This window comes from Lontra canadensis, unplaced genomic scaffold (genome assembly GCF_010015895.1).
Source record: "Lontra canadensis isolate GAN:19392208 unplaced genomic scaffold, GSC_riverotter_1.0 scaffold32, whole genome shotgun sequence".
Classification (NCBI taxonomy): domain Eukaryota; kingdom Metazoa; phylum Chordata; class Mammalia; order Carnivora; family Mustelidae; genus Lontra; species Lontra canadensis.
In genome coordinates this window covers 12771366-12797435 of record NW_022631026.1, presented here as the reverse complement: position 1 = coordinate 12797435, position 26070 = coordinate 12771366, and the positions used below count along the sequence as shown (strand labels likewise).

Genomic DNA, 26070 nt, shown 5'->3' with positions numbered 1-26070 from the left:
TTATATTTAGTTTTGTTTTCCAGAATATCACATTCTCATTGCAGGTGGGGCGTGCACAGGTAGTCATGGACAGGGACCAGTCTGCAGTGGATTTGTTGTCTGTTTTGCTTATTAATTATGAGGGACCCACACAGGACTATAAAACAGCTCAGAATTCCTGCACAGGTCATTCGTATCATTAGAGATGCAACTATGGATTTGGGTTCTGCTTTTAATGATGATATTTCATTCAAATTTTGGATGCTGTCTCTACGGCACTCAGAAGGAGCGCCAGAGCACCAGCTCTCTGACCCAGAGCCTTTCTCAGTCCTTTAACTCACGTCCACCCAACTACGGCGTCTAACCCTTGTCACAGTGGGATTGTGACACAGCACCACACCCTGACCTGCTTGCCCGGTTTCAAAACCCTCTGTTCATGGGCCAGCACTCTTGGCTCAGCTCGGGCTCAGCTGAGAGGACCCAGGCTGTGGAGAAGGGCTGGGAAAACTGGGGCTCCCCCTGGAGCGGGAAAGCAGCGCAGAGCCAGAGGCCAACGTGCTGATGGTGAGCTGACATCCGTATCATTAAAGACACATCCTGATTGTAGAGTTGAGTGTGCTTCTTAGAATGATAAAATATAGCATATTGTAGGAAATGGTATTTATTGACTTTTTTTTTTTTAAAGAAGGCATGAATGAGACTCCCACCCGCCTATGTTCTCTTTGATACTAGGGTAAGTGCTAATTTTTTAAAAGGCAGACTTGGCTATCCAAGAAGCATTCCCTGTATTGCTAGCAATAAATATTTATGTAATTGAAAAGGAAACATTTTAAGAAAAAAAAAGCAGTATTGTAAAAGCAGCAGCACTTCTATTGTTACTAAGAAAAACCGGATTTTGTTTTTTTTTTTTTTAGTAGGCGGGGGGAATCTGATTAACCTTAAAGTGAGATCAGTTGGCAAATGAGAAGCCCCAAAATCTGTGCTTTTCCTAATTAAAAATTTACAGAAAGAGGTAATATATGCTGAAAGTTAATAAACACCTCCCATACCAATGTGAAGTCTGACCTTGTAAAGGTATGTTTATAACTAGTTTGTATCAAAACTATTATTTAGCATACATGTGCTTTTTCAAATAAAGAATGAAATAGAATATACCAAATGCATATTAGCTAAGTAATTTTAGTGTCTGAATCTTTGTGATAGTTTTTGAACATTACAATTCTGAATACAGAATGGAAAATAACAATCCTCAGGTTTCTGAACACCTTTTGTGAAGAGTCGAAGATGATTCATTGCTTTAGCCTCACAAAGTTTTGGTTTCAACTATCATAAGTGAAAATATCTTCAACTGATGTTCTAATTAATAATAACACTAATTAGAGTAAAAGAAGAAAAGGGTTTTTTGTTTTTTTTTTTTAATATGTGCAACTTCTAGAAATAAAGCTTGAAATGTGTATGTACCGAGTGACTTCACAACATCATGCAGAGGTTCGCTGGCCCCTGGTTTAGTCAGGACTGAGCTGAGTGATGGGATCCCAGGAAACAAGGGACACCTGTTCCCTCGGCCTCTTCAGTCCTACCTTCCCAAATCCGTGGGGTGGCCATGATTAAGATCGTTCTCAAAGTGACAAATGTGATGAGTTGTAGTAAACCGAGATAGAAATAGAGTTACTCAAACCGATAATCAACACTAAAGATTCAGGCACTGCCTTCTTGTTTTAAGTATTTTCACTTCATCCCATCCTCAAGTGCTGCTTCCCGCCCGCCCCCGCCGCTGCCTTCCCCACTTCACGAACTCACACGTCTTCAAGATGTCCAGAGACCAAAATGCTTCAATGCTGGGTAACTGTTGTCTGGGACTCGGGCTGGATCAGAAGTGTCGCCAGCCATGCTGGAGACCAAGTGATCCAGATTTCCCGTGAATTAGTCCGGGTTATCATGACCCGAGTCTGTGACGAGCTGGTTAGATTTAGGACTGTTTCATATACATCAACCAAGATGCCTATACTTTGACCAACTCAGATTTTCCAGAGAACTGGTTTGAAATTTAGACTTCTAAAAGTTTAAACAGTAACTGATACCTCATGACTTGAACTAAGTGACTGTGTACGGAAAGATACATCAAAATATTATTTAATAGGAACAGCTTTTGTTCTTTAGAGAGTGGTAAAGTTGTGTGGATATAAATTAGCTATTTCTTTGAGTCAGTCATTATTTATAATGTTGACACCTAACCTATTGCATTTTGGCTAAGGCATCTGGATAGATTCCACAGAAACTAACGGGGCCTGAGAATATTCATAAATCAGCGCACTTAAGAAAGCTGTTGCTGCCTGACTTTCTCAAGGATAGGAATGTAGATAATTAATTCATTCAAAAATGACGAAGTTTCTGCCATGTGAGTGCTTGCAATCGTTTAAAGCACGGGGAATACTACTGTGAGTAACACCAAATCTGCCCTCGGGGAGCTCCAAAGTCTAGTTCAGGGAAGCATCTACTGTCTATAATTCTCGAGAACAGTAATTGCTGTGTGTGATAAAGCAGGGCGCGGAGTTGAGCGGAGGGGGTGGTGTCTCAGTAGTGTCGAGGGAAGACTTTGCAGAAGTGAATATCTAAGCAGAGCTGAAATGAGCAAGAGAACGAGCTGTGGGAAGACCTGGGCAAGGGTTCCAAGCAGAGGACACGAGGACGGAGGCCGTAAGTGAGAATGGACTTCATGCCCAGGGGTCGTGAGGCCCATGTTGGCAGAGCTCAGCGAGCAGAGGGGATGAGGTGCAGAGTCAGGCAGAAGGAAGGAGAATCATTCGACATCTAGTAAGTTTTCCAGACCTGGTCTAGTCAACATACTCGAATAATCTCTGGGGGCTGTGAGACTACGTTAGGATTGGAGTCTGGCCAACGAGAGCAAGCTTTGGCGGTGGTCCAGGTAAGAGGTCATGGTGACTTGGGCCGAAGTAAAGGAGGTAGAAGCGTTCAAGTGGAAAATGAGGCAGTGGGATTTGCTGGCAATACTATGGAGAGAGGAGGGAGGAGAAATCAAGGGTAATTGTTCTGGGGCCCAAAAAGTGTAAGAATGAGTGTGCCGTTCGCAGGGAAGATGCGGAGGTGGGGGCAAGGGCACTGGTACTTGGTGCGTAACGTCACACTGGTGAGTGTAAGAATGGAAAACAATAACATGACTTGAAGAGTCTGGAAACTACATTTCGCCAGCAAGATGCTGGGGAAAACCCGAATTCTGTGCCCAAAATATTGGAGAAGCTTAATTGCTTACAAGAAAGGACAGGAAAAAACAAAAAAAAAAAAGTGGGGCACCTGGGTGGCTCAGTGGGTTAAGCCTCTGCCTTCGGCTCAGGTCATGATCCCAGGGTCCTGGGATCAAGCCCCACATTAGGCTCTGCTCCGTGGGGAACCTGCTTCCTCCTCTCTCTTCTGCCTGCCTCTCTGCCTACTTGTGATGTCTGTCTGTCAAATAAATAAATAAAATATTTTTTAAAAAGGACCTCAGGGAACCCATGTTATTTTATTTAGAGCTCTTTAACTATCAGTTTCTTGCTATTCCCCTACCCATCCTTTGCCTTTAGGCTCTCTGAAGACATCTGTTTAAGCATGTGTTTTACCTGTTGACATGCGTTCCAGCCAAGTGGAGAAAATAAGCATCTGGCCTCTTTAAGAAAGAAGTCCGCATTGTACATCCAGAGACTCCTGAATGAGTGAGTTACAGGAAATACGAAGTCTTCCAACAATAGGATTCCCTTGTAAAAAGCAAGATTGGAATCTAACTCCCTTGAATGTGGATGGGTCTGTGACTGTCTTGTCATCAGTAAAATGGTGTGGAAGTGATACTTCCCGACTTCTGAGGTCAGGTCAGAAAAATCTATGAGAACTCCAACCTCTCTGCCGGAGTACTTGTGCCGGAGTCTGAATCACCGTGAACGTCGTGAGCGCCAGGGCGCCTGGGTGGCTCAGCCGCTTGGGTGTCTGCCTTCCGCTCGGGCTGTGATGCCAGTGTCCTGGGATCCGGGAGCCCCGTGTAGAGCTTTCTGTTCAGTGGGAAGCCTGCTTCTCCCTCTCCCTCTGCCTGCTGCTCCCCCTGCTTGTGCACACACACACTTCCTCTCTCGGTCAAATAAATCTTAAAAAAAAAAAAAAAAAAAAAGTCGTGTATGCTAAGGCCACCATCCTGTGAAGAAGCACAGACTGGGCGGTGGGGAGGAGACCTGAGACCACAGGAAGAAAGAGGCCGGCCAGACCCCGGCTACTCCAGACCTGGAGCCACAATCACCCACGCCAACCGCTCACAAACTACTGACACTCAGAAACCAGGGAAGTAACAAAATGATTGTTTCTGTTTGTAGCCACGACGTTTTGGCAAGCAGTTACTGTGGAGCACTAGCAACTGAACCGCGTCCGTTGCTCCACCACCCGCCTCTAGAAACGATTCTGATGTGACGGTTCCTTTCCTTTTAAGCAACTTTGGTGTTCTTCCTGTGAGAACGAATTTTTCATTTGTATATATTATACTGTGCATAAGATTTTGTTTCTATTTTCCCCATTCGGCATTTAAGAGAGTTTTGTCTGGGGCGCTGGGTGGCTCAGTCGGTTAACTGTCTGCCTTTGGCTCAGGTCATGATCTCCAGATCCTGGGGTCAAGTCCCACATAGGGCTCCCGGCTCGGCAGGGAGTCTGCTTCTCCCTCTCCCTCTGGCCCTCCCCTCTCTCAAGCTCTCTATCTCACTCCCTCTCTCAAATAAATAAATAAAATCTTTAAAAAAATAAAAAGTTATGTCCATGTTGCATGTGCGTCAGTCTCTTGCCTCCAGCCAGCGTGTAGTACACATAAGGTTCACTGACCACATTGTACTTACCTAGTCCTCTAGTAGTGAACCACCAGATTGCCTGCAGTTCCCACAAAGAGCTGTCACAGACATCCTGGACAACATCTTCTCATAACCCTCTGGGAGAGCCTTTTGGGGCAGTTTACCCAGAAGTGGGAGTGCCGCCTCTCAGGGCACATGCCCCCTTATTCTCGCCAAGTGCCTGGACAGCTCACCAGCCTCCTGGTCCCCGTCTACACTACCATTGCTATGCTCACCTGCTGGCCCAGTCTCCACATTTTATTTATGAAAAGAACTAGTTGGGGGGTGGGGGAGCACTGGGAGGCTCAGTTGGTTGAGCATCGAACTCTTGGTTTCAGCTTAGGTCGGGATCTCCTGGGTTGTGGGAAATAGCCCTTCTCAGGCTCCATGCTCAACGGGGAGTCTGCTTGAAGATTCTCTCTCCCTCTGTCCCTTACCCCACTCGTGTGCATTCTCTCTCTCTCTGAAATAAAATCTATCTTTAAAAAAAAAAAAAAAAGGAAGAAAGAAGAACTAGTCAGTCTGTTGGACCCATAATTGCCCTCAATACTCACTTCCTTCATTCAGGTCTTACTTCAAATCCCATCTAACCACTCTATCACAACTCGCCACTGCTACATCCCATCACTCCCCATCCTTCTGAGCTTGTGGTTCTTCACTGTTCTCACAGGTGGTTGTGTGTGTGTGTGTGTGTGTGTGAGTGTGTGATGTTTGGTTATTGTCTGTCTTCCCCATAAGGACAGTGTTGGGTGCCCAGTAGGTGACCAGTGAAGATCTGCTATGAGCGCAGTGTCGGAGTCTGACTTAACTAAGTACCACTCCAAGGAACCTCCCTAGCTCCTCACCCCCCACCCGCCTCACTTAGGGGCAGGGAACATCCAGAGGCCCCGAAGATCTCCCATCTCTCCCTGCCCCCACGTTGGACTCACCAAGCAGGGGGGAAGGACATTCTAGTACCCTTGGGACAGTTCCATCAGTGATTCAGGTACCGCCGGTGTCCTGAGTGTTTGTGGGGAGATGTGCTTGCTCACAGCCTCTTGTTGAGTGGATGCATTATTAGGCCCTGGGCTCTGGTCTTAGTTAATGATCCTAAGACAGATAAGAGTATTTAGGGGAAAAAAAAAAAGCACTCAATAAAAAGTGAGTAATATAGCACTGCCCTGTCTGATACTGTAACTATTGGCTACATGTGACAAGTTAAATTAAAATTAATTATCATTTATTATTTTTTAGGGGGTGGGGGAGGGGCAGAGGAAGAGGGAGAGAGGATCTTAAGCAGACTCCCTGCTAAGTGCAGAGCCCAACGCGGGGCTCATTGTCATGACCCTGAGATCATGACCTGAGCCGTGATCTAGAGTTGGACATTTAACCCACCAAGCCACCCAGGAGCCCTAAATTTTATTTTGTTAAAATGAAAAATTCAGTTCCTCACACTAGCTATATTGAAGTGTTCAATAGCTACACATAGCTAGTGCAGACATACACCTTTCCATCATCATAGAAAGTTCTGTTGCACAGCACTGTAGAAAAAAACCTGAGCTTCTCTAGACGTGTTCTGAAAATACCAACCTGTCCTTAGACTTCTTGAGGGAATCTTTTCTGCCTGCCTTCCTCAGGCTTAAAAGGGTCAGAATTTTGTCCGATCATTAAAAATAACAATTAGCAGGATGCCTGGGTGGCTCAGTCAGTTAAGTCCAACTCTTGGTTTTGGCTCAGGTCATGATCTCAGGGTTATGAGATCGATCCCCACGTTGGGCTCGGGACTTGGCATGGAGTCTGCTTCAGATTCTCTCTCTCCCTCTGCCCCTCCCCCACTCTCTCTCTAAAAAAAAGAAAAAAATTAAAACAACTATTATACTTTTGACTTGGAAAGACAGAACTGTTCTTTCCCACAGGTGCTTTGGGAGGACACATCTCAGCTGGCAGCATGTCCTCCACAGCCCCTGAAGAAGGTGACGTGTTTCTAGCACCCAGGCACATCGAGATGAAACTTAGTTTTATACGATGAGCATTTTTTGAGGACAAACAAATTTTATGTTTTATTGAAACTTTACATACCACGTTAATTATCCCTCTTTTGAGGGCCAGGATGAAGAATTGGAAAATTGTATTGTTTTTCCCCTTTTGTGGTTGTTAATTCTCTGAATTCCAAAGATGTGTATTTCAAAATAAATTTGGTAAGTCGTTGCTAGCTGACCCTTTATAATTATGAACATCCCTTTCAGATTTAGAATTATGAAATAAGAATTGAAGGAAAAAGTCAAATGTTATAAATTTATTTGGGACATCTATTGCCACCTCTTTGGAAGCCTTTGAAAATCCAAGCAGAAATCAATACACTTCCAGCTTTTTTTTTTTTTACTTTCAATAAATAATATCTTTGTGTATATGTATATAGAGATAGATATACTTAATTAATGAGTCAGTTAGCAGGATTTTTAAGTTTTATACTGCATTAATTCCAACATAGCTCTTTCCAGATTGATAGAATGCAAATGAGGTAAGAATTAAGGCAAACCTAAAAGGCATGCAAATGTAGCACATTTATGTTCACTGGTAACACAGGCTCTTGAGTGTGGACCACCCAGAGGAACCGAGGCCCCGCCATGGGCCTGTCCACTACTATTTTACAGGAGAATGGAGACACAGCCTATATTAAGTTACATTACCATGGGGGGCTCAGTGCTACTAACATGTAATCAAGGAGACACGAGCATTAGCAAAACATGAACAAGAAACCATAGAACTCTTTGCAGCACATTTCTGCCCAGGCTTGAGGGGAGAAGGGGTTTTAGGAAATGATGTTACACATATCACATTGTGGCAGGTCGTTTTATAATATATGCTTTTAAAATTCATTAGCAAATGACATTCTCATGCACACAAGTGTTTCAAACACAAGAAGCAAGTCCATTGATAGGTAGTCCAAGCAATATCTGTGTGCGTGTGTGCGTGTGCATGTGTGTGTGTGTGTGTGTGTGTGTGTATAGCTGCAGACTGAATGGAACATTGAGACTTCTGTGCAGTCCATAGCATTGATCTCAGCTCATTTCTGAATGTCACACTGCAGAAGCAATACAATGGAAGGGTCGCTCTTTGCAGCTTCTTTGAATTCATCCAGTGTAATCTGGTCATCTTTGTTCTTATCCATCTTGCTGAAAATCTTGTCTACTCGCTGCTCAGGGGTGAGGCCGTCCTCGTTCATTTTCATCATGATCACGGTGCCTACCATCTTATAGATAGCCTTGGGAAAACCAGAAACAGAGCATAAAGGTCTCCCACGATCTGATAAAGAATTTAAATTTACTTCAAAGGACTCTGAAATCATTTTAAATAAGATGGTGATATGATCAAATATGTGTGAGTCTTGTGACTAATAGGGCATAAAAGAATTTCATCCGACTCCCAAGTTTCTGACTGGAGGGAGTGGGGAGAAAAGTGGTAGGAGCAAGAGTAATAGATGAGAAGATTCAGGAGGAAAATGAGCTCAGTTTTAAACATTCTGGGTTTGAAGTGCACTGGTCCATGCGGATTTAGGAGAACAGAAAATGGGGTCCCAACTGTCATAATGAACTTACAGTTGGCTAAGACAATCAACCAAGGTGGACCAGTAACACTTAGCCCAGAAAGAAGATGGTGTGGGCAGATCTGTGGATCAGGGACTCTGTTCTTTCGTAAGTTAAAGAATTCGTCTATCCAGTTCAATCAACCATAAACAAGTAATTCTCAACGTGGGAATTTCCTAAATAGAAACAACTTTCTATTGCCCACCTCTACCAAGACCTGCAGGAGAACGTTCCTAGCAGCATTATTAGGAACGGCCAAGGAGTGGAAGCAACACCAGCGCCCGCCACCTGATAGGCAGGTGAACGATAAGCCGGATCTGTGCAGCTGAGTACTATTTTAGGGGGAAAAAAGGGATGAAATACTGATAAATCCTAAAATTAAAAAAAAAGCCAGACGTAAAGACCATATATTTACATTGTACGCTTGTGTTTATATGATATGTCCAGAGACACAAATCCCTACAGACAAAGAGGAGTGGAGTCTTCTGAGTCTGTATTAGGAACTGGCAGGTGGCAGGAGGGGCCGTCCTGGGGGAATGAAAATGTTCCAAAATTGGATTATGGTGATGACTGCATACTTCGGTAAATTTACTAAAAATCATTTAGTTTTACAATTAAAATGGGTGAATTTATGGTCTGCAAATTATAACTCAATAAAGCTTTTTAAGATGCCTGGTAGAGGAACCAAGACGCCCACCAGGGGAAAGCTGGTTTGAGGAAGAGGGGAACACCCAGCACAGCAGATCTAAGTCAAGGGCAGAAGAACTGAGGCTGCTAATATCCTCTGCGCCCAGCGCCAGGGCCCAGCGGCTTGGATCTGTGACTTTTCCCAGCGCGGCGCTGAGGCAGGGGACGGGGGTGAGGTGAAATCAAGGCCTGGCACGCAACTACCTGGGCTCTAGGCAGGGAAGAAAAGAAGTCGCCACAGCCGAGGGCCCACCCCAGCTTCCTCACGGGGGTCTGTCTTCTGTGCCCTGCAGCCCTGGTCCTAGCCCGAACTGTCCCGCCCTGGTCCCAAAGTCCAGCAACACCGCGAGGTCCACTGAAGCCCAGTTGGCCCGGCCCCGCCCCAAGGCTCCCCCCTCCCCGCCCCTGCCACCCAGGTTCCCCCATGATCACCCCACCCACCCCCTCCTCTCTGCCCTGCGCTGGCCTCCCACCCTCGTCCCCACCCCTCAACCCCAGCCTCCAGGGTCCTGGCCCCGCCCCGGCCCGTGGGCCGGCCCTGCCTCCCGGGGTCCCCATCGCCCCCCCCCGAGGGTCCCCCCCCACCTCTATGATCTCCAGCATCTCCACCCGCGTGATCTTGCCGTCGCCGTCCAGGTCGTACATGTTGAAGGCCCAGTTCAGCTTCTGCTCGAAGCTGCCCCTCGAGGTGATGGACAGGGCGCAGATGAACTCTCGGAAGTCGATGGTGCCGTCGCCGTTCTTGTCGAAGGTTCGGAAGGCGTGCTGGGCGAACTTGGAGGCGTCCCCGTAAGGGAAGAACTGTAAGCAGAAGGCACAGATTCAGGGGGTGGGAGGCCCCAAACCTCAGGGCCCGGTGGGGTCCGGGAAAGCCTGGACGGCCTCTGCGCCGTGCCGCGGAGCCGGGCAGCTGGGGAAGCAGGTGTGGCCCGCAGGCCTCCCGCCCGGACGGCGGGTTGGCCGGTGCTCAAGGCCGAGGGCAGGCGTCCATCGGGCTATTTCCTGTGGAGGAGGCTGGGGACATGTGGCCTTCGTGTTGGCAGGGCCCTCAAGGACCCACAGCCAGGGTCCCTCATCCGTGGCTTCCTGCCCCCTCTCCCACAAGGACAGCGACTGAGGCAGGTAGCCGCCTTCCATCCCCAGGCAGGGTGGTGCTCCATGAGTTTCCTCTGCCTCCCTGGGGACCTCTAGGTTCGCTGCCCCGTGAGGCCGGCACGAGGTTGCCCAGATCTGGTTTTCTCTGCCCCCGGCTCCCCATGGCCCGCCCACACTCCTCTCCCCGGGTGAGGCTCCAGCGGCTGGCTTCTTTTCTACAAGGACTTTTCTTTTGTAGAACAGACATTTAAAACTCATTAAAAATAGAGCATGACTGGGTTTATTTTTGAGAGCTATAAAGAGGTTTCTTTTCAGAGCCAACAGTTGGCCAGAGTGCCGCTGGAGACAAAGAATGGACAGGGGAGGAAAAGGAACAGTGGACCCTAGAGGAGGAGACCGCAGAGAATGAGACGGTGGCTCTGCCTGCGGACAGGACAGGAGTCTGGGCCCGTCACACACAGCAGGTGTTTCTGACACCTGCTCCTCCGGCTGCCCCAGAGAAGCTAAATGACATTCTCTAGGTAGAGGGGAGAAAACGAACAAGCCTCAAACCCCAAACCAGAAGCGAAAACAAACCACGTGCTGTTTTAAGGCAGAGAGGGGATGAACAGGTTTCTGGAAGAGTCCATCGGGCAAATACAAAGACCAAAGCAGGTGTCTGAGGATGTGACGGGTATCCCTGCTCCTTCCCAAGTTTTGTCCCTGGTTGCTGGGACAGGCCAGCCAGCCTCCCTACAGTGGGCCTGCTTCGTGCCCACCTGGGGCTCGCTCCCTCTGGGGGCCCTCAGCACACGTTTCTCTCTGTGCCTCCTGCCCTGGGCCTTGCTGCCCACACCTCCCATACTTAGAAGCACCATGGAAGGTGGAACGTTTCTGTGCAGAAATGAAGTGCGTGTTTCCACCTGCGGATCCCATAGTGGGAGCCAGAAAAGGGACAAGCCGTGCAGTGGGAGGAGCTCACCGGGGTCTGCATCTCAGTAGCACCCACTTCTGGACCCCAAGATCTGTCGTGCTTACTATTGCTGGGTAAAAAAATCCCGCCAAAACGGAGTGGCTTGAGACAATTATTTCACTAATCTCAGAAAAGAAGGATTTGACAACCACTTCTCTTTTAATCGAATGACATTTGTCTGAGGCTATGGAGGACAAGTTTCTCCTTTGTTCCCTCATCCCCTGAGCATGTCCACTTCTATCCTTCATTTTTCATGATTCGTCAAAATCCACTGAGGACTTTTTGGGGCCAGGCCCCATCTTCGGTACTGGGAAACCAGAGATCAACACCTCACGGTCCCCAGGCTCCAGGAATTCACAGTTATTGGGGGAACCCAAGGCAGAACTGATGAGAATTAGGACGGCGGAGGGGACAAGACATTCCCACCCTTCAAGACTGCAGGATTGGTTTCAAAGTGGAACATTAGGAGGGAAAGGCTCCCATCCTCTTCCACCGGCTCAGCCTGTTTCCCCACGCCACCCCGTAATGACATTAGAACCTTGGGCACCTGAGGACAGGCTACCAGGCGCTGAGTTTTGAACTGCACAGCTTTGACCTTGACAGTTTCTGAAGAGGTAAGTTTGATTCACATGTGCCCTGAATGTTTTTAAACTTATGCTACTTCTGACACCAAATGTGTGGGGGGTTTGTTTTGATTGGGTTTGGTTTTTGATTATTCCTTCCTAACAACTCTGATTTTCTGGACATTAACCTGGTCCAACTGAATTCAGTTCCATTGTGACTCTGACTGGGGGGGAGTCTGTGCAGACCCCTACAGGTAAAGGGCTCAGTCCCACAAGACTGCCCCCCACTTCAGATGCCAGTGGCCAGTCCTGGATATTTCTGATAGACCTGATAGAAAGTCGGGGGGACCCACAAGGCCTTCCTTCAGTAATCTGCTAGAAGAACTCACAGAATTAAGGAAGACAATTTACTTACTATTATTGGTTTATTTTAAAGGACACAACTCAAGAACAGCCTATTGGAAAAGACGGATAGGGCGGGGTGCAGGGGAAGGCGCAGGGAGGGTGCACAGAGCCCTCTCTGGGATCACCACCCTAACAGCACCTCAGTGTGCCCCCCCCAACTGGGGAGCTCCTCAAACCTGTAGTTGAAGGGTTTTATCAGAAGCCTCATTACTTACCCATGGTTGATTAAATCACTGGCTAATGATGATTTAATTCCATCTCCAGCCCTTCTCCGCTCCCCAGAGGCCAGGGCGTGGAGCTACAAGTTCCAATCCTCTAACCATGCCTCCTTCTATCCTCTGACCAGCTCCCATCCGGAAGCTACCAAAGGGCCCCCAGCCACTGGACATCTCATTAGCATACAGAAGGCACTGTTATCCTTCCAGAAAGTCCAAGCGTCTTAGAATCTCCGGTGTCAGGAACTGGGAACTGAGACCAAGTACTTATTTCTTACTATATCACCACATCACAAGTGCCTTATGCACGAATGTCCTTCACCCCTTTCTCCTCTCTGCGGATGTGGCCATCTGCCCCCTGGTCAGGAGTCTTGGGCGGTGAAATGGCCTCCGAGCACAGCACAGGGAGCCCTTGGCAGCTTCCCATCTCTCAGTGCCGTGTGTCCACCAAGCTTGCTATAGACAGTGACTTGAGACCACTGGGTGTTTTTCTCCATCTGGGTGGGTTTCTGGCTGTGAAATGCTTTAACTATTTTATTTCTCGTAGGGAGCTTTAAAGGGAAGGGATGTCAGATAGTTTCATCTAAAAATAGCAGGGAACTTTAGGCCAGTATATTAAAAATTAATGTAGATCTGAAAATTCTTGAGGAAAAAATCGATTGAACTATAAAAGTTACATGTGCCCTGTAGAAGGGCTATTGACTGACTTTTATAGCCAACATGTTTACCTCAGAAGAACTGAGCATGTGCTCGGGAGCCCTCACATATGGGGGTGGGGTGCGATTTGTTCCCTTTAGAAAACTCACCCTGTCATGTTCTGAGAGCTAGGAGCTTTTCTGATCAGGGGAGTGCCCCTTCTTTTGATGAAATGATTCACCTCTGGATGGATCATCACAGAAAAATGAAACTACACTCTCCAGTGTCTTCTGGAAGAAATCAGGGTCTTGAGCTCTTATTCACCTCTGGACTATGATAGTCCCTGAGGAGTACAAGTATTTTTTGTGTATTGTTGCTTGAAATGTATACTGTTTTATTTTTTAAATTCAATGTATGTTGCTTGAATAACTGTATTCCATGTTGATGTGGAAATAATTCTCAGTGGCACTAATAATCTGTAAGTCTATATAATAAATAAAAAAACTTTGAGGTTGAAAAGTCATATATATATTTATGTGTGTGTCTATATAATATATAATACATAATACATAACACACAATTATGATACATAATTCCACTTGTGTCTTTGTCCGTCCAGCCTGCTGTAACGAAGTGTCCCAGACTGGGCGGTTTATAAACAGAAGTTTATTTCCACAGTTCTGGAGGATAAAGTCCAGGATCACGGTATCAGTGGGGGCACTCTCTGGTGAAGGCCCTCTTTCGGGTTGCACACTGCTAAATTCTTGCTTTGTCCTCATAGAAAGCAAGGAAACTATGGGGTCCCTTATTCCTTCTTTTTTTTGGAGGGGGTTGGTAGGTCAGACAGAGAAGGGGAGAGAACCCTAGGATTTCAAGCAGACACCGCGCCCAGCACGGAGCCTGACAGTGAGGCTGGATCTTACCACCCTGAGATCATGACCTGAACCGAAATCAAGAATCAGACGCTGAACCAACCGAGCCACCCAGGCGCCCCTGTGGGGTCTTTTGTATAAGGGCACTAATCCCATTCATGAGGGCTCCACCTTCACGACCTAACTCCTTGCACAGTCCCATCTCCTAATAACCATCACCTTGGGGATACAGTTTCAACATATGAATTTGGGGAGGGACACAAATATTCATTCCGTAGCAATTTGTTTGAAAGAAGATACACCTCATTGTGAGAAACTTTGTAAACTGTATTAGATGGTTGAATTTAGGCAGTCTTTGATAAATTTCTAGTTTCTGTTTTATGCCTAGGTATATACACACTTAGTGTTTCTACTTTAGGTCAAAAATTTTATTATATCCAGTATATCCTGCTTTTCCAGTGACATGAACACGCCACCTGGGAAGCAGTTGCAGACGGTCAGCTGACTGAATCCAGGTACTAGGTCCTTCTGGCAGTGGTGGCACCCGGGTCGGGTGGCTCTTGGAGGCCACACCTGTCTGGTTTGGCACCTCGGGGCAGCCTGCCTTCCTGAGGGTGCCTGGGAGAAGGCTCCACTTCGGAGGGCAGGGTTTGGGGGAGGAGCGGAGTCTGCTGCAGGGGCTGGCCAGCAGAACCCTAGACTCAAGTCTAAGGGTGACAATGGCACCATCAGCCCCAGTTGGACAAGGCATCTTTCGGGTGGAGATGACCAGGTTCCCGTGTGGGGGATGGTTCAACAGAGACAGTTTCTTCAGAGCTCTCTGGAGTCCCCTTCCTCAGGTCTAGGACTCCCCCTGTGTCGGCCCACAGCCTTTTTGCTCTGACACTTGGGCCTCCAACTTAGGAGGGCGACTGACAGAAGGTGGGGGCAGGAGGGGCCTTCTACCCCTGGCTACTTCTGGCCTGCTGGTGAGACTCTGACCTCAAGACTACACCTTGATCTGTCCCTGCCTTATCATAGGGACAATCCTTTGCCCCAGCTGTGTCCTGAGAACATGGGCTCTCCATGTTGCTGGCCTGCGGTGCGGGGAGCACCTGGCCCACCGAGTGTAGCATGAGACCCAGAGGAAAATCTCCCCATTCCTGCTCCCTTCCTGCTGAATGACAAGCAGGAGAAGCATGTATCTGCCCCATGGAATTCGCCTGCACTGATTTCTGGAAGCTCCTGAGATAGGTTTTCTGGGCCGCACATCTTCTTTCCTATTGGCTCTCCCTCCCGGGAAGCCGGGGAACAAGGACTGCCGTTGTACCGACCATCACATTGTGGGGAGCTGCTGCAACAAAGGGCTGCATCTTTTTCCTGAGCATCTGTGGGGGAGACCAGACCCCTCCCTCGGGATTTCAGCAGAGCCCAGTCAGGTGGGCGCCGCAGAGACAGCAAGGCTGTCTGTCTTCAGAGCTGTGTCACGGGGAAGCTCCCTGGGCCCCGTCCAGCACCACAGAGCGCGGGCCCAGACGACATCTCCTTCTCCTCACACAGTGATGGCCCTTCCATGAAGTCCAGTGGGTCAAGACCTCCTCTGCTTCTGTCCCCCGTGATCTCCCTAGTCGACTTTCCTTTGGGAGGATTAAATATAGCTTACCCTCTTTTCTCTCTTCCGCCTCAGCCGGAGGCCGATCGTCTCCCGTGGGATCCTGGCTACAGTCCCCTAATTCCCTCCTGCCTCGGGTCTCTCTGGGTCCAGCACCCAGAGCAGCTCTGACTTTCCCCTAACATGACTCAGACTGCGCATTTCTCTTACAGAAACACCCAGTGGAATCAAACCTGAACTCCTTCACTTGCTCTTGGAGAGCTTCCATATCTGACCCACTACCTGCCTTCGGTACTCGTGTCCTGCTTGGGGCCCAGCTCTCCAGAGGCTCGTGAAGTTGAAGTCTGAGCTTCTCACCCTGCTGTCTGTGGCCCTTCGTGAATGCCCCAACCTACACGTCCATCTCTCTCATTCCTTTGCTTTCTGCCTCTGTGCCCCTACTGTGTTCCCAGGGGTGTCTGCCTTCGACCACAGTCAGACTATTCCTGCTGTGTCCCTCCTGGCAGGAGAGTTCTGTGAGGGCAGGGACGGTTTGCTCCCCCTGCACCCCATGGTTATGCTTAGCATTTCCCGAGGAGGAGCTGCAGGGCTCCAGCAAGCGCGGGGTCTGTGGTCTCCCCCATCTGTGGATTTGTCCTTGTGTCCCTCTTCCATCTGTGGAATGGGGCTGCTGCGTTAACTAAATGCTTTCATGTGCCCGGGAGAGAAGACGGGTTTCCACAACTCAACAGTGACGAAAACCATGGCACCCAACTCATTAAAATGTCAGCTTTCCCTTTCCCAGAATTCCCTGTCCCCCTTCACTTTTCTCCAAAAAGCTGATGACCATCCAACATATTTCAATTATTTATTCATCCTCCTGCTTCCTCTATGAGAAATGTAAACTCTGTGAGCGCAGAGAGCTTTGGCGGCTACACTCTTTGGTTTCTGACTGAATCTCGGCATAGCAAGCGCTCCGGAATGACTTAGCGAATGAACGAGTGAACTGATTTCTTTCTGACACTGTCCTTCTAATAACCGTACGGCACAGTTACTACTGACTTTGCATTCACGGTCTCCTAGAATGCCCAGGACAACCCAAAGGGATGGTTTGGTTCTCTTTCATTTTGACTTGGTGATAGAGAGGCGGGTTTTTAGGGCAGAGGTTCAGCACCATCTGTCATTCCTATTTCTTAGGGGGATTATTTATTTAACATCAGTTATTGAACTGTAAATTCCTGGAAAGCAAAGCCTTGTTTGCTCACCGTTGCTTCCATAACACAGAGCACAGGTCTCAGATGGCGGGGGCTAAACACGACCTTGTTGAGTGAGCACATGAGAGAGACACTTACAGTGCCAAGTTCCGAGGGACGAGGTGATTGAACACTGCTGCTGAAAACAGACCCCGCTCACTGGACATGTATCATAATCTAACCAGCTCTGTCCACCAGAACGTCTAGTGATTATAAAGATACTCAATAACCACCTGTTCAAAATGGTACCTACTGTAGGTAGGTATCACTGACATAGGTGCTGGGAATAAAATTTTTAAAAGACACAGCATTGAGGACAGTGGGGAAAGTAACCCTTGAAATGTTACTGGTGTAACCAGAGAACTGAATGTTGTAATAGTGTTTAATTAACCTGTCAATTTAGAAAACTGCATGCACCCACCAACTTCTGTATGGAGTTCTATGATCTATGCTACGTCGTTTGATCTCACAGTACCCTGGTCAAGCAATCATCCTCAGCTCCATTTCACAGACAAGGAAATGTGGACTTGGAGAGGTCCAGCAAACCCTTAAATTAATTCTCTTCCCACTGTGTCAGTCTGCTGCAAGGTTATGCAGACGAGCAGTGAGAAAGGGACACTCCTTTTCAGAATACAAACATACAAAACAGAAGGTAGAAAGTTAGGGACAGATTTTCATCTGTCTCAGCATTTGTTGGAATGCTTTGATGATTATCACACAGCACTGGAATGGGCTCAGTCCTAGTACTTCTCATGTGTTAATTCATTCAGTTCTTAGAGCAACACCGGCCACCCTAAACCACGACACACTGTGGTCAAGGAAGCGAGCTTGAAATGTCCAGGCATTTGCCCCAGGTTCCTGGCAGAATGTGACAGAGGTAGGATTTGCATACGGATCTGTCTGGTCATTTCTGCTTCATCCCGCTGTTTCTTTGTCAAACTGAGGCAATAAACCTAAATCCACATTTGATGAAGTGAACGTATTTGTTACGTTATGTAATTCTTTGCTACCTTCCAAGCTCCGCAGTCTTCGGTGGTGTGCATTTATCGCCACCTTCTGGCAGCATGTATGTACTACATAAAAATTGCTAAAAAGGATATATTTTTTTATGACTCATTCATTCTTTAACTCAACGTTTATTGAGCCGTTACTATGTATCAAATGAGTGATGGGGATGATCTTATGAGTGAAACTTAAACAGAAATTTTCCATGTGTTCCTCTCCCTGCACCCTAATATGCAGTCTCCTGTCAATGCATTGTTGTTCATCATAGCTCAGGAACGGTCTCAGAGACGGAAACTTCCTGGGGTTTCACCTAGATTGTATCCAACTGCACCATCCATCCCTACTCTGAACCATCCAACATGCAAGAGAAAACCCCAGGAAAAGCTTGAGGACTTGGTCTCTCCTCAGGAAGACAATAGGAGACTTTGCACCAATATACCAGCTTGTTCCAAAGCTACCAGGAGCTTTTCCCTACACTACAGATAGAGGGCTGAAGCTCTGCGTTTCCATCTTTTCAATAACCTGTTCAGTTACGACTATTTTTTTTTTTGTTTTAAATATGTGGTTAATAAACCCCAGACACCTCATGCTGACTCGGCATGGTGTCATTGGCTTCTGCAAGCCCGGGGCCCCACCTGGCACAGAAGGCTGTTCGGTGGTTCGGTGGCTGTGTTAAGAAATGGCTGAAGACACAGTGCTTGCGTCCCCTCATGTAATCCTCCCTCTGCGCCTCCCGCTCCAGCCCTTTGCACTATCTTGCTGCCTGTACGTCTCATCCTTCCAGAAGTTTTACCGAGTGCAGAGAAAACATTATAACATTTCCCATGAGAACCTCTCCCTCTTCCCGCAGCCACTGGGGCTGCCTCAAGTTAATGGAGGCTGCAGGTCTCCTAGAGGTTGCCCCAACCGACCTTCAGGTTGAGGCAGGTGTGCACAGCAGGGCCCTGGCCCACTGTGACAGCTGATGGGCTGGGTCAAGAGGGGTGACGGCAAGGCCGCTGAGGAGGACAGACTCTCTCCAGCACTTTGCCCAAGGCCCAGCTCCCAGCTGATGCTGAGCAGCCCTCAGAACTCAGAATAGATTTGTGCCCATTAGTCTGCCTGAAACAGAGCTCATGATGGGATCAAAGAACAGAAGAGTATTCTTGGAGGCTCCATGGCTCACGGGCGTGGAGAAATCTGCCATCCAATCCCTCACAGAACACTGTCCCTTTAAAAATGTCCTGACTCATGTCAATTCTGTTTACCTTTGTTCTCAAATGTCAAGCCTATGTTCTTTGGCTAATGAACCCACAAACACACAAACACAATCCCCTCCCCAAGCATGGCGTCTTCTTCATCTCCCCCCTACACCGGCATCCGAAATAGGGCTACTGTACCTCAGGGATTCTCTGCCCTCACCTTTGCTGGAACTGGCCAGAAGCTTCTAGTCTCCGGTGGACACCTTGGCTCAGTGGCCCCCTCTTCAGGGCGTCACTAATGCCGCAGCTCCCGCTTCAGGAGTGTCTATCAGGGAGCAAAGCCCGAAGAAGGCCTTTTGTCTGTGCTCCCTCGAGCTGCTGCTCCAACAAGTTGAGGACTCGAGGGTCATTACTCTGAGCTCACTAACTGCATAAGGTTAAACCACTAAGGGCGGGGGGCTGCGACAGGCCAGGCAAACAGGCTCTGTCTGAGGAATCCTCACCGGTCGAGTGGGCCCTTCCTCCCCACACAGTGCTCCTCCTGCCTTGCGCTGTGTTCACAGGAGCCCGGCCTTCCCGTCTCTGTCCTCTTCAGCCGGGCTGGGCCGCAGCAGGCCCGTGGGAAGTGGAACCCCCACCAGGGCCTTCACACAGGTCCACACTCGTCCCCACCTTCCCAGCGTGGGGATCCCTGGTGGGATTGCTCAGCCCAACAGAGCCACACCCACGGCAGGCCGATGGGGGCTATGGGCCTGGTTCTGTGGCGGGTGCTGCTGTGGAGGGAGGGAGAGGTGCCAGCCAAGCCCGAAGATTTCCATTAAGCCTCCTGGACCTCCGCTTGGTCACTGAAAGAAAGGACGCCCCCCGAGGCTAATGAAAGGCAGAGGCAGGAGGCAAACCCTGTGTGCTGGCTTAATCTGTTAACCCACCCGAGCCTTAGTTTCCTCATCCACCAAATGGGGCAACAGGAATCAATTCCAAGTATGAAGGACTGTTGTGAGATTTACCGGAGATGACAGATGTGGAAGGCACCTGAGGCCGCATGGGGTTGGGACACTGGGTGTTGGAGGCTCCCTCCTCCCCCTACCCCAAGGCTACCATGATGCCTCTCATAGCCCGGATGTAGCACCCCCCCGCCCCCAGGTGATGGGCTCTCAGCACACACATCTCGGGCTGCAGGCCAAGCTGGGGCCCCTGAGGATTAACTTGGTACTTGGTTTCAGCCTCAGACTCTTCACACTCGTGCAACCTCACCAGGAATAGGATCCCCGTTTCCTCACTGGCCCACGTTCTTTGTCCCCCGCACCCACCCTCAGGGCTCTGCGGTCCCTCCTCCCCATAGCTCCAGAGGGAACCTCTCACGCCCGCTTCATCGTGTCCACTTCCCGTACCCACCAGTCCCGTCTAACCGTTCTCAGAAGGAACAAAATTCTCCCCAGGCCTCCAAGCCTTCCCAGGTGCAGTGCAGTCCTCTGCTCCCTGAGCCCTTCCTCTGCCTGGAGCCTTGCTGTGCCCTCTGGCCGCCGTCCCCTTACTCCCTTCACCAGGAATGCTCCTTTCCTGCCCCCGCCCAGTCAAGCCCTGTGCTTCTCAGACCTTGATTCAGTCTTTGCTTCCTCGGGAAAGCCTGCTCTGAACCTAGGTCGGAGCCCTCCCTTACAGGCGTGCACAGCACCGAATTCCACCCTTGGTGACCATCCTTCTGTGTTCATGGGACTGCTTGGTTGATGCCTTTCTCCCCTTGTGGACTGTAAGCTAACCAGGGCAGGGAATGGCCTGCTTTTTCCCACCACTAAAACCCCTGGTGCCTCGTATGGGGCCAGGCACACCAGAGGTGCTCAGTAAATGTCTGTCGGGACGACGGAGCAACTCAGCACAGCAGGCGTCTTTCAAGCCAGAGGAGACAGCAGCGAATGCAGGCTGTGAGCGGTCAGAGGGCTGAAATGTGTTCTGAAGATTGTCGGAAGTCAGCTGTGCTAAGGGGGGCTCGCCGTTTGGCCTTAAGGCCTGTTGCTGCCATTAAGACTTTAGCTGATGATTCATGACGGTGTGAATCATCCCGGAGCCGGGCACGTACCTGTCACGTGGACAGGAAGAGGAGCGAGATGCTTCCTCTTAATTAGAAATGGGGAGTCCAAAAGCTGTTTTCTGCCAACGTCTTCATTGAACAGATACTCACAAAAGCCTAGTTGGTGTCAGGCTCTATGCTGAGCTCCGAGGGAGCAGGAGGGAGGGTGAGGAGAGGCAACAAAGAATCGGAGTGAAACAGAAGGGCTGGTCTCTGCCCCAGAGCCGGAGCTGCCTTCCACATGGGGGCTCTCTTGGGGTGGGGGGGCTCAAACCCACCCACCCCATGCCCCCTGCCCCCCTCAGAGCTGACTCTTCACTAGCCATTGGGCAACAACATCAATTTTCTGCACCCCTGGCTCTCTCCCTCGGGGCTCCAGACTTTCCTACAAGGCAACCACTATTAACTCCTGGTTCTTGTAGAACTATGGCTATTTGAGAAGAAAATTCGTCCTGAACTCAATTTGTAGCGAAGGGGGTTTCTGCCTCTTGGGGCAGGGGAAGCAATTTTTGCTTATGTCCTAGACCAGGTCTCTCTGTGTGCATTTTGACCTTGTTACACGGCCACAAGAAGGTCATGAGCAGCTAGAGAAGTTCTGTTACATATATATATATATATATATATATATATATATATATATATATATATATCACTCAGGCAGTAGAAATCCAGACTCCTCACTCATCTTTAGGTCTCTTTTGTTTTAGAATTATCACCAACAGAACAGCCCATATCACCTCTACTTTAAGGGAAATATGCTTTGCATTTCATTATATCAAATTAGGACCTGGAATACTGTAGGTGCTCTATAAATGCTTTGGATGGATAAAGGAAGCAACGTGAATGACAAGGTGTCTGTATGTGACTAAAATCAAGCCCTTTTGCTTCTTAAGACTTCCATTTTCCTATAAATGATGTAAAATGAGGGCACAAATCAGATGAGCTTCAAAATTCCTTTTAGATATACTATTTTATTTATTTTTCCGATTCTGGAAGTGAAATCTCAAAAAAAAAAGAATTAATTAATAATGAACTTGACAAGTGGACAATCCTTGCATTATTCGGCATTCATTTATCAACTAAAGAGCTGATCATATCGCCCCCTTGTGTCGGTATGTCTTAATTACAGGATCAAACTTTGAAGGGCAAGTATTATCTCCATCTATATACGTATGCATCAATATCAATATCTATGTATCTGTATCACTACCTCCTTGTCTCTGTCTCTATATCTATAGGTAACCTATATCTCTATAACATCTCTCCTTATCTCTGTCTCTGTAGCTCTGTCTCCTTATCTCTGTATTTATCTCCATTTCTATCCCTTTATCATATCCCTATCTCTATTCCTATTGCAAGTTTCATAGAGCCTGACAGATACTCACTGGTTACTCAGACTTTAAAAAAATCAAATGAACTCTTTATTTCTGTCCAATACCCAATTCACATTACAAATTGGATCAATGACATCTTGATTTGGAGCTGGGGATTCCCTCCAGGACTTCATTGGCTGATTAATCTTGAGCCACCCACATAAATCAGTCCACCATTAACATGTGTTACAAAATAGGAGGTCACCAATAGTAAATTACACTCTGGGAATGGAAATGAATTTCCATTTAAAGGCAATCCGTTTGATTAGAGCGAAGACTGTTTTATCAATTTAAAAAGGAGCTCATTTTTGAAACCAGACAAGGGGTGAGGATCTTTGCAGGTGCTTGGTGGAAGCCTGGTTGGTATGGGGGAAAACTGGAAAGACACCCCTGGCCTGGTATCCCTTCAATTACTCCAACTAACGAGAGTAGAGCAGATTTTGCAACTGGTCGTGAAACTGGATGTTTCATCTCTCCCACTCCTCCTAGAATGGAGTGATCTGTTCAAGATCGATTCCCATTTTACCCTCCACCCGACTCGCTTCACAATGTCGTGGTGACGATGCGAATGCTCAGCCAGGCTGTGTCTTAATAAGAACCCTGCCAGCACGCCGGAGGCCACTAGAGAGGGAGCCGTCCACAGCCCAGGGAGCGGCAGCAAGAGCAACCTGAGCAAGGGACGTGCTCTATCGCAGAAGCGGGAGTTTGTAAGAAATGAACACATTCTGGGCCACTGCCTCAGAAGATGCGCCCTCCGTTTCCTGGAAAGGAGAAATCTGCCAACCTATTATAAGATGGTTCCCCAAATTTGTTACTGTCCCCCAGGACTGCCGTATCTATAACTGCTTCCCAATTATGCCAGTTCCATGTACTCCCATCTCTGCCACTGGAGGTACAGGGAAAGGTGTGTGTGCAGCGGCTCAAGACAGAAAGGAAGTACATTGTGTAGGGAAGTGTGGGGGCCATGTTGGTGTGTGAGTTATGCTGGGGGAGGGGGCTGGGATTGAAGACCACTTCTGCAGTTTACTAGATGTGGGATGACTTGTAATCTTTTTCAAAGCCTTAATTTATTCATATAAAAAAGGAGCTGGAGGTGAGAATAGTTGCTGGGCTGGAAAGGATGCCCAGTATGCCCAGGATGGGCTACCAGTTCCGCCAAAGAGGAGAGGAGTCTCTGGGAGCAGCGGGCACTCTCTCTCTGGATGGACCCACGAACGATGCTCTAGGATTAAGATGCTATGTGTGTAATAACTCCTGCACATAGTAGGCTCTCAGCTAATGAAAGATGCCATATTATTACTGCTATTACTATTTTGTGTTGTGGCAAGCCTATGTTCTCCATGAACCAAGACTATGAAGACTGAGGGACACTATAAACATGCAAGGAAAGGAAATGATTTTGGGGGCACCTGGGTGGCTCAGTGGGTTAAAGCCTCTGCCTTCGGCTCAGGTCATGATCCCAGAGTCCTGGGATGGAGCCCCGCATCGGGCTCTCTGCTCAGCGGGGAGACTGCTTCCTCCTTTCTCTGCCTGCCTCTCTGCCTACTTGTGATCTCTGTCTGTCAAATAAATAAATAAAATCTTAAAAAAATTCATTTAAAGGAAATGATTTTCTTTTATTCTTTCATGGGAAAAATATGTTGATTGATTAGTCAATAATCACCTATTGTGTGCACCCACTACGTGCCAGGTGCTGGGCTAGGTGTTGAAAAGGATGCAGAAAAGTGTAAACTGTAGCTCGAGATATCCACCAGCTTAGGGTGGCAGACACAGAAGCACGCCCAAGGTTCATGAGCGATGCAAGGCAGCCGAGGGAGCTACCACCAGCCAGGGCTGGGACTGTTGATCCCGCCTTGCAGAATGAGGATACATCCTGTGGTATCTAGATCTTCCTTTTATTACCTTCAAGCCCATGCAAAACCCATGTCAACCAGAATCCAGATTTGCTCAAAACCAGAAATCCAGTTGAGGCAAAGAATCTTGTAACATGAAAACTACTGAGGGGTTCGGGTAGTCCCTCCCCTCCAGAACAGCAGGGCAGGGTACCCCGGCAGCGCCGTGGCAGAAGTGTGGAAAGACCAGACCACCGCAGCAGATCCATGCAGAAAACTGTCACTCTCTACTGTCCAGTCTTGCTGGGCCCCAGAGGCAGATTCCAGGAGGGAGCCCTGTGTACCTGGACACGCTAGAGGTTACAGCCTGCTGGGGGACAGACGATGGTTCATTTGGAAAGACCCAGAGATGCGCCAAGAGCCAGAACTCAGGGGCACACAGAGCAGGAACAAAAAACCCACAAAAGAGTGCCCACCTGACCCCACCATTCCTTATCATCCCTGCAGAGCCTCAGAGTAAGGACTGAACCAGCCTTCCCTGGGAGGAGCCCTCCTTGGCTGCCTCTCCTCCCAAAGGCAGTCTGCCGGTTTTCCTCTCCCCGGAGTGTGCCCCCAGCAAACACCATCTGACTCCTTAATCTGCGGTCTAGAAGGACAGACTCAAAGATAAGATTTCAGGGCACGGGGAAGTCTCTGGAGGGATTGCCAGAAGTGGCTGCTGCTGGAATCCTCCCCCCTAACAAGGACAGAGGCCAGAGCAGGTCTTCATTTCAATCATGTCCTGCAGGGCATGACCCCCAGCAGAAGAAAGCCGGAGTCCGAGTTCCCACTGTGCTGCTTATTGGCTGGGCTACCTTGGGAGACATATGTGACCATCTGGGCCTGGATCCCCTTGTGTAGAATGAATGAGTAGGTTCTCTATGAGCCCTAGAGGTTCTGTCTGCTATTATGATTCTAAACCAGCGCACTGTCAACATTATCCTTGACAAAAGCTGCTGATTTAATTAAACTTTTATAGCACTTTGTGCCAGGCGTGGTTTAAGCACATTGTCAATATTTAACAATGTCATCCTCCAACATCCTTGATTGATGTAGGTGTCACTGCTGGTCCCATTACACAGATGAGCAAAAAAAAACAAAAAAACAAAAAAACAGAAGCCCAGGGCTAGATCACATACCTCTAGCGGCAGAATTTGAACTCATCTGGCTCAGGAGGCTCTACACAGGCTCTGAGTTACAAGCCTCTGGTCCAAGGAATCCAGGAACACACACACCAAAAACGGCAAATCCCCAGTTGTGCCTCTGACCCCTCACCACGAAGCCGCAGCAGACCACCTGCACCCGCCAAGCCAGACAGATGCAGCCACGACGCTAGACCAGTGGGGCGCCTGGGTGGCTCACTCGGTTACGCATCTGCCTTTGGCTCAGTTCATGATCCCAGGGCTTTGGGATCGAGTCCTCCACCGGGCTTCTTGCTCAGCAGGGAGCCTGCTTCTCCCTCTGCCTCTACTGTGGCCCCTGCCTGTGTTCCCTCTTTCTGATCAATAAATAAATAACATCTTTAAAAAAAAAGGGGGGGATGCCTGGGTGGCTCAGTGAGTTAAGCCTCTGCCTTCGGCTCAGGTCCTGATCTCAGGGTCCTGGGATCGAGCCCCACATCAGACTCTCTGCTCAGCAGGGAGCCTGCTTTCCCCTCTCTCTCTGCCTACTTGTGATCCCTCTCTGTCAAATAAGTAAATAAAATCTTTAAAAAAAAAAAAAAAGACACAGGGCAGGTGAGGTCAGCTGTTCTTTGGCAGCCCCCGTTGGGCCAAGTTGCTCAGAGATTGCTTAGGGGTCATGGGCTTTGGCCAGAGCCCAGGGTTCTTTACTTAAATGCTCAGCACTGTCCAGGGCAGTGTGTGATTATGTGGATAGCACCCGAGAAAATGCCACTCGGCGTTCGTTCTGTGCGCGGTGTCC

At 48.5% G+C, this 26070-nt stretch overlaps 1 protein-coding gene across 1 annotated transcript in view; it reads right to left on the bottom strand.

Moving 5' to 3' along the window:
- Positions 1–7095: 7095 nt before the first annotated feature.
- Positions 7096–26070, bottom strand: part of VSNL1 (visinin like 1) — a 99844-nt gene continuing 80869 nt past the window's right edge. The window contains exons 3-4 of the mRNA XM_032866879.1: positions 9674–9889; positions 7096–8079 (exon numbers count right to left, since the gene is read on the bottom strand). Coding sequence (XP_032722770.1) covers positions 7882–8079; positions 9674–9889 — 414 coding nt within the window. The 3' untranslated portion in view covers positions 7096–7881. The remainder of the gene's footprint in view (positions 8080–9673; positions 9890–26070) is intronic.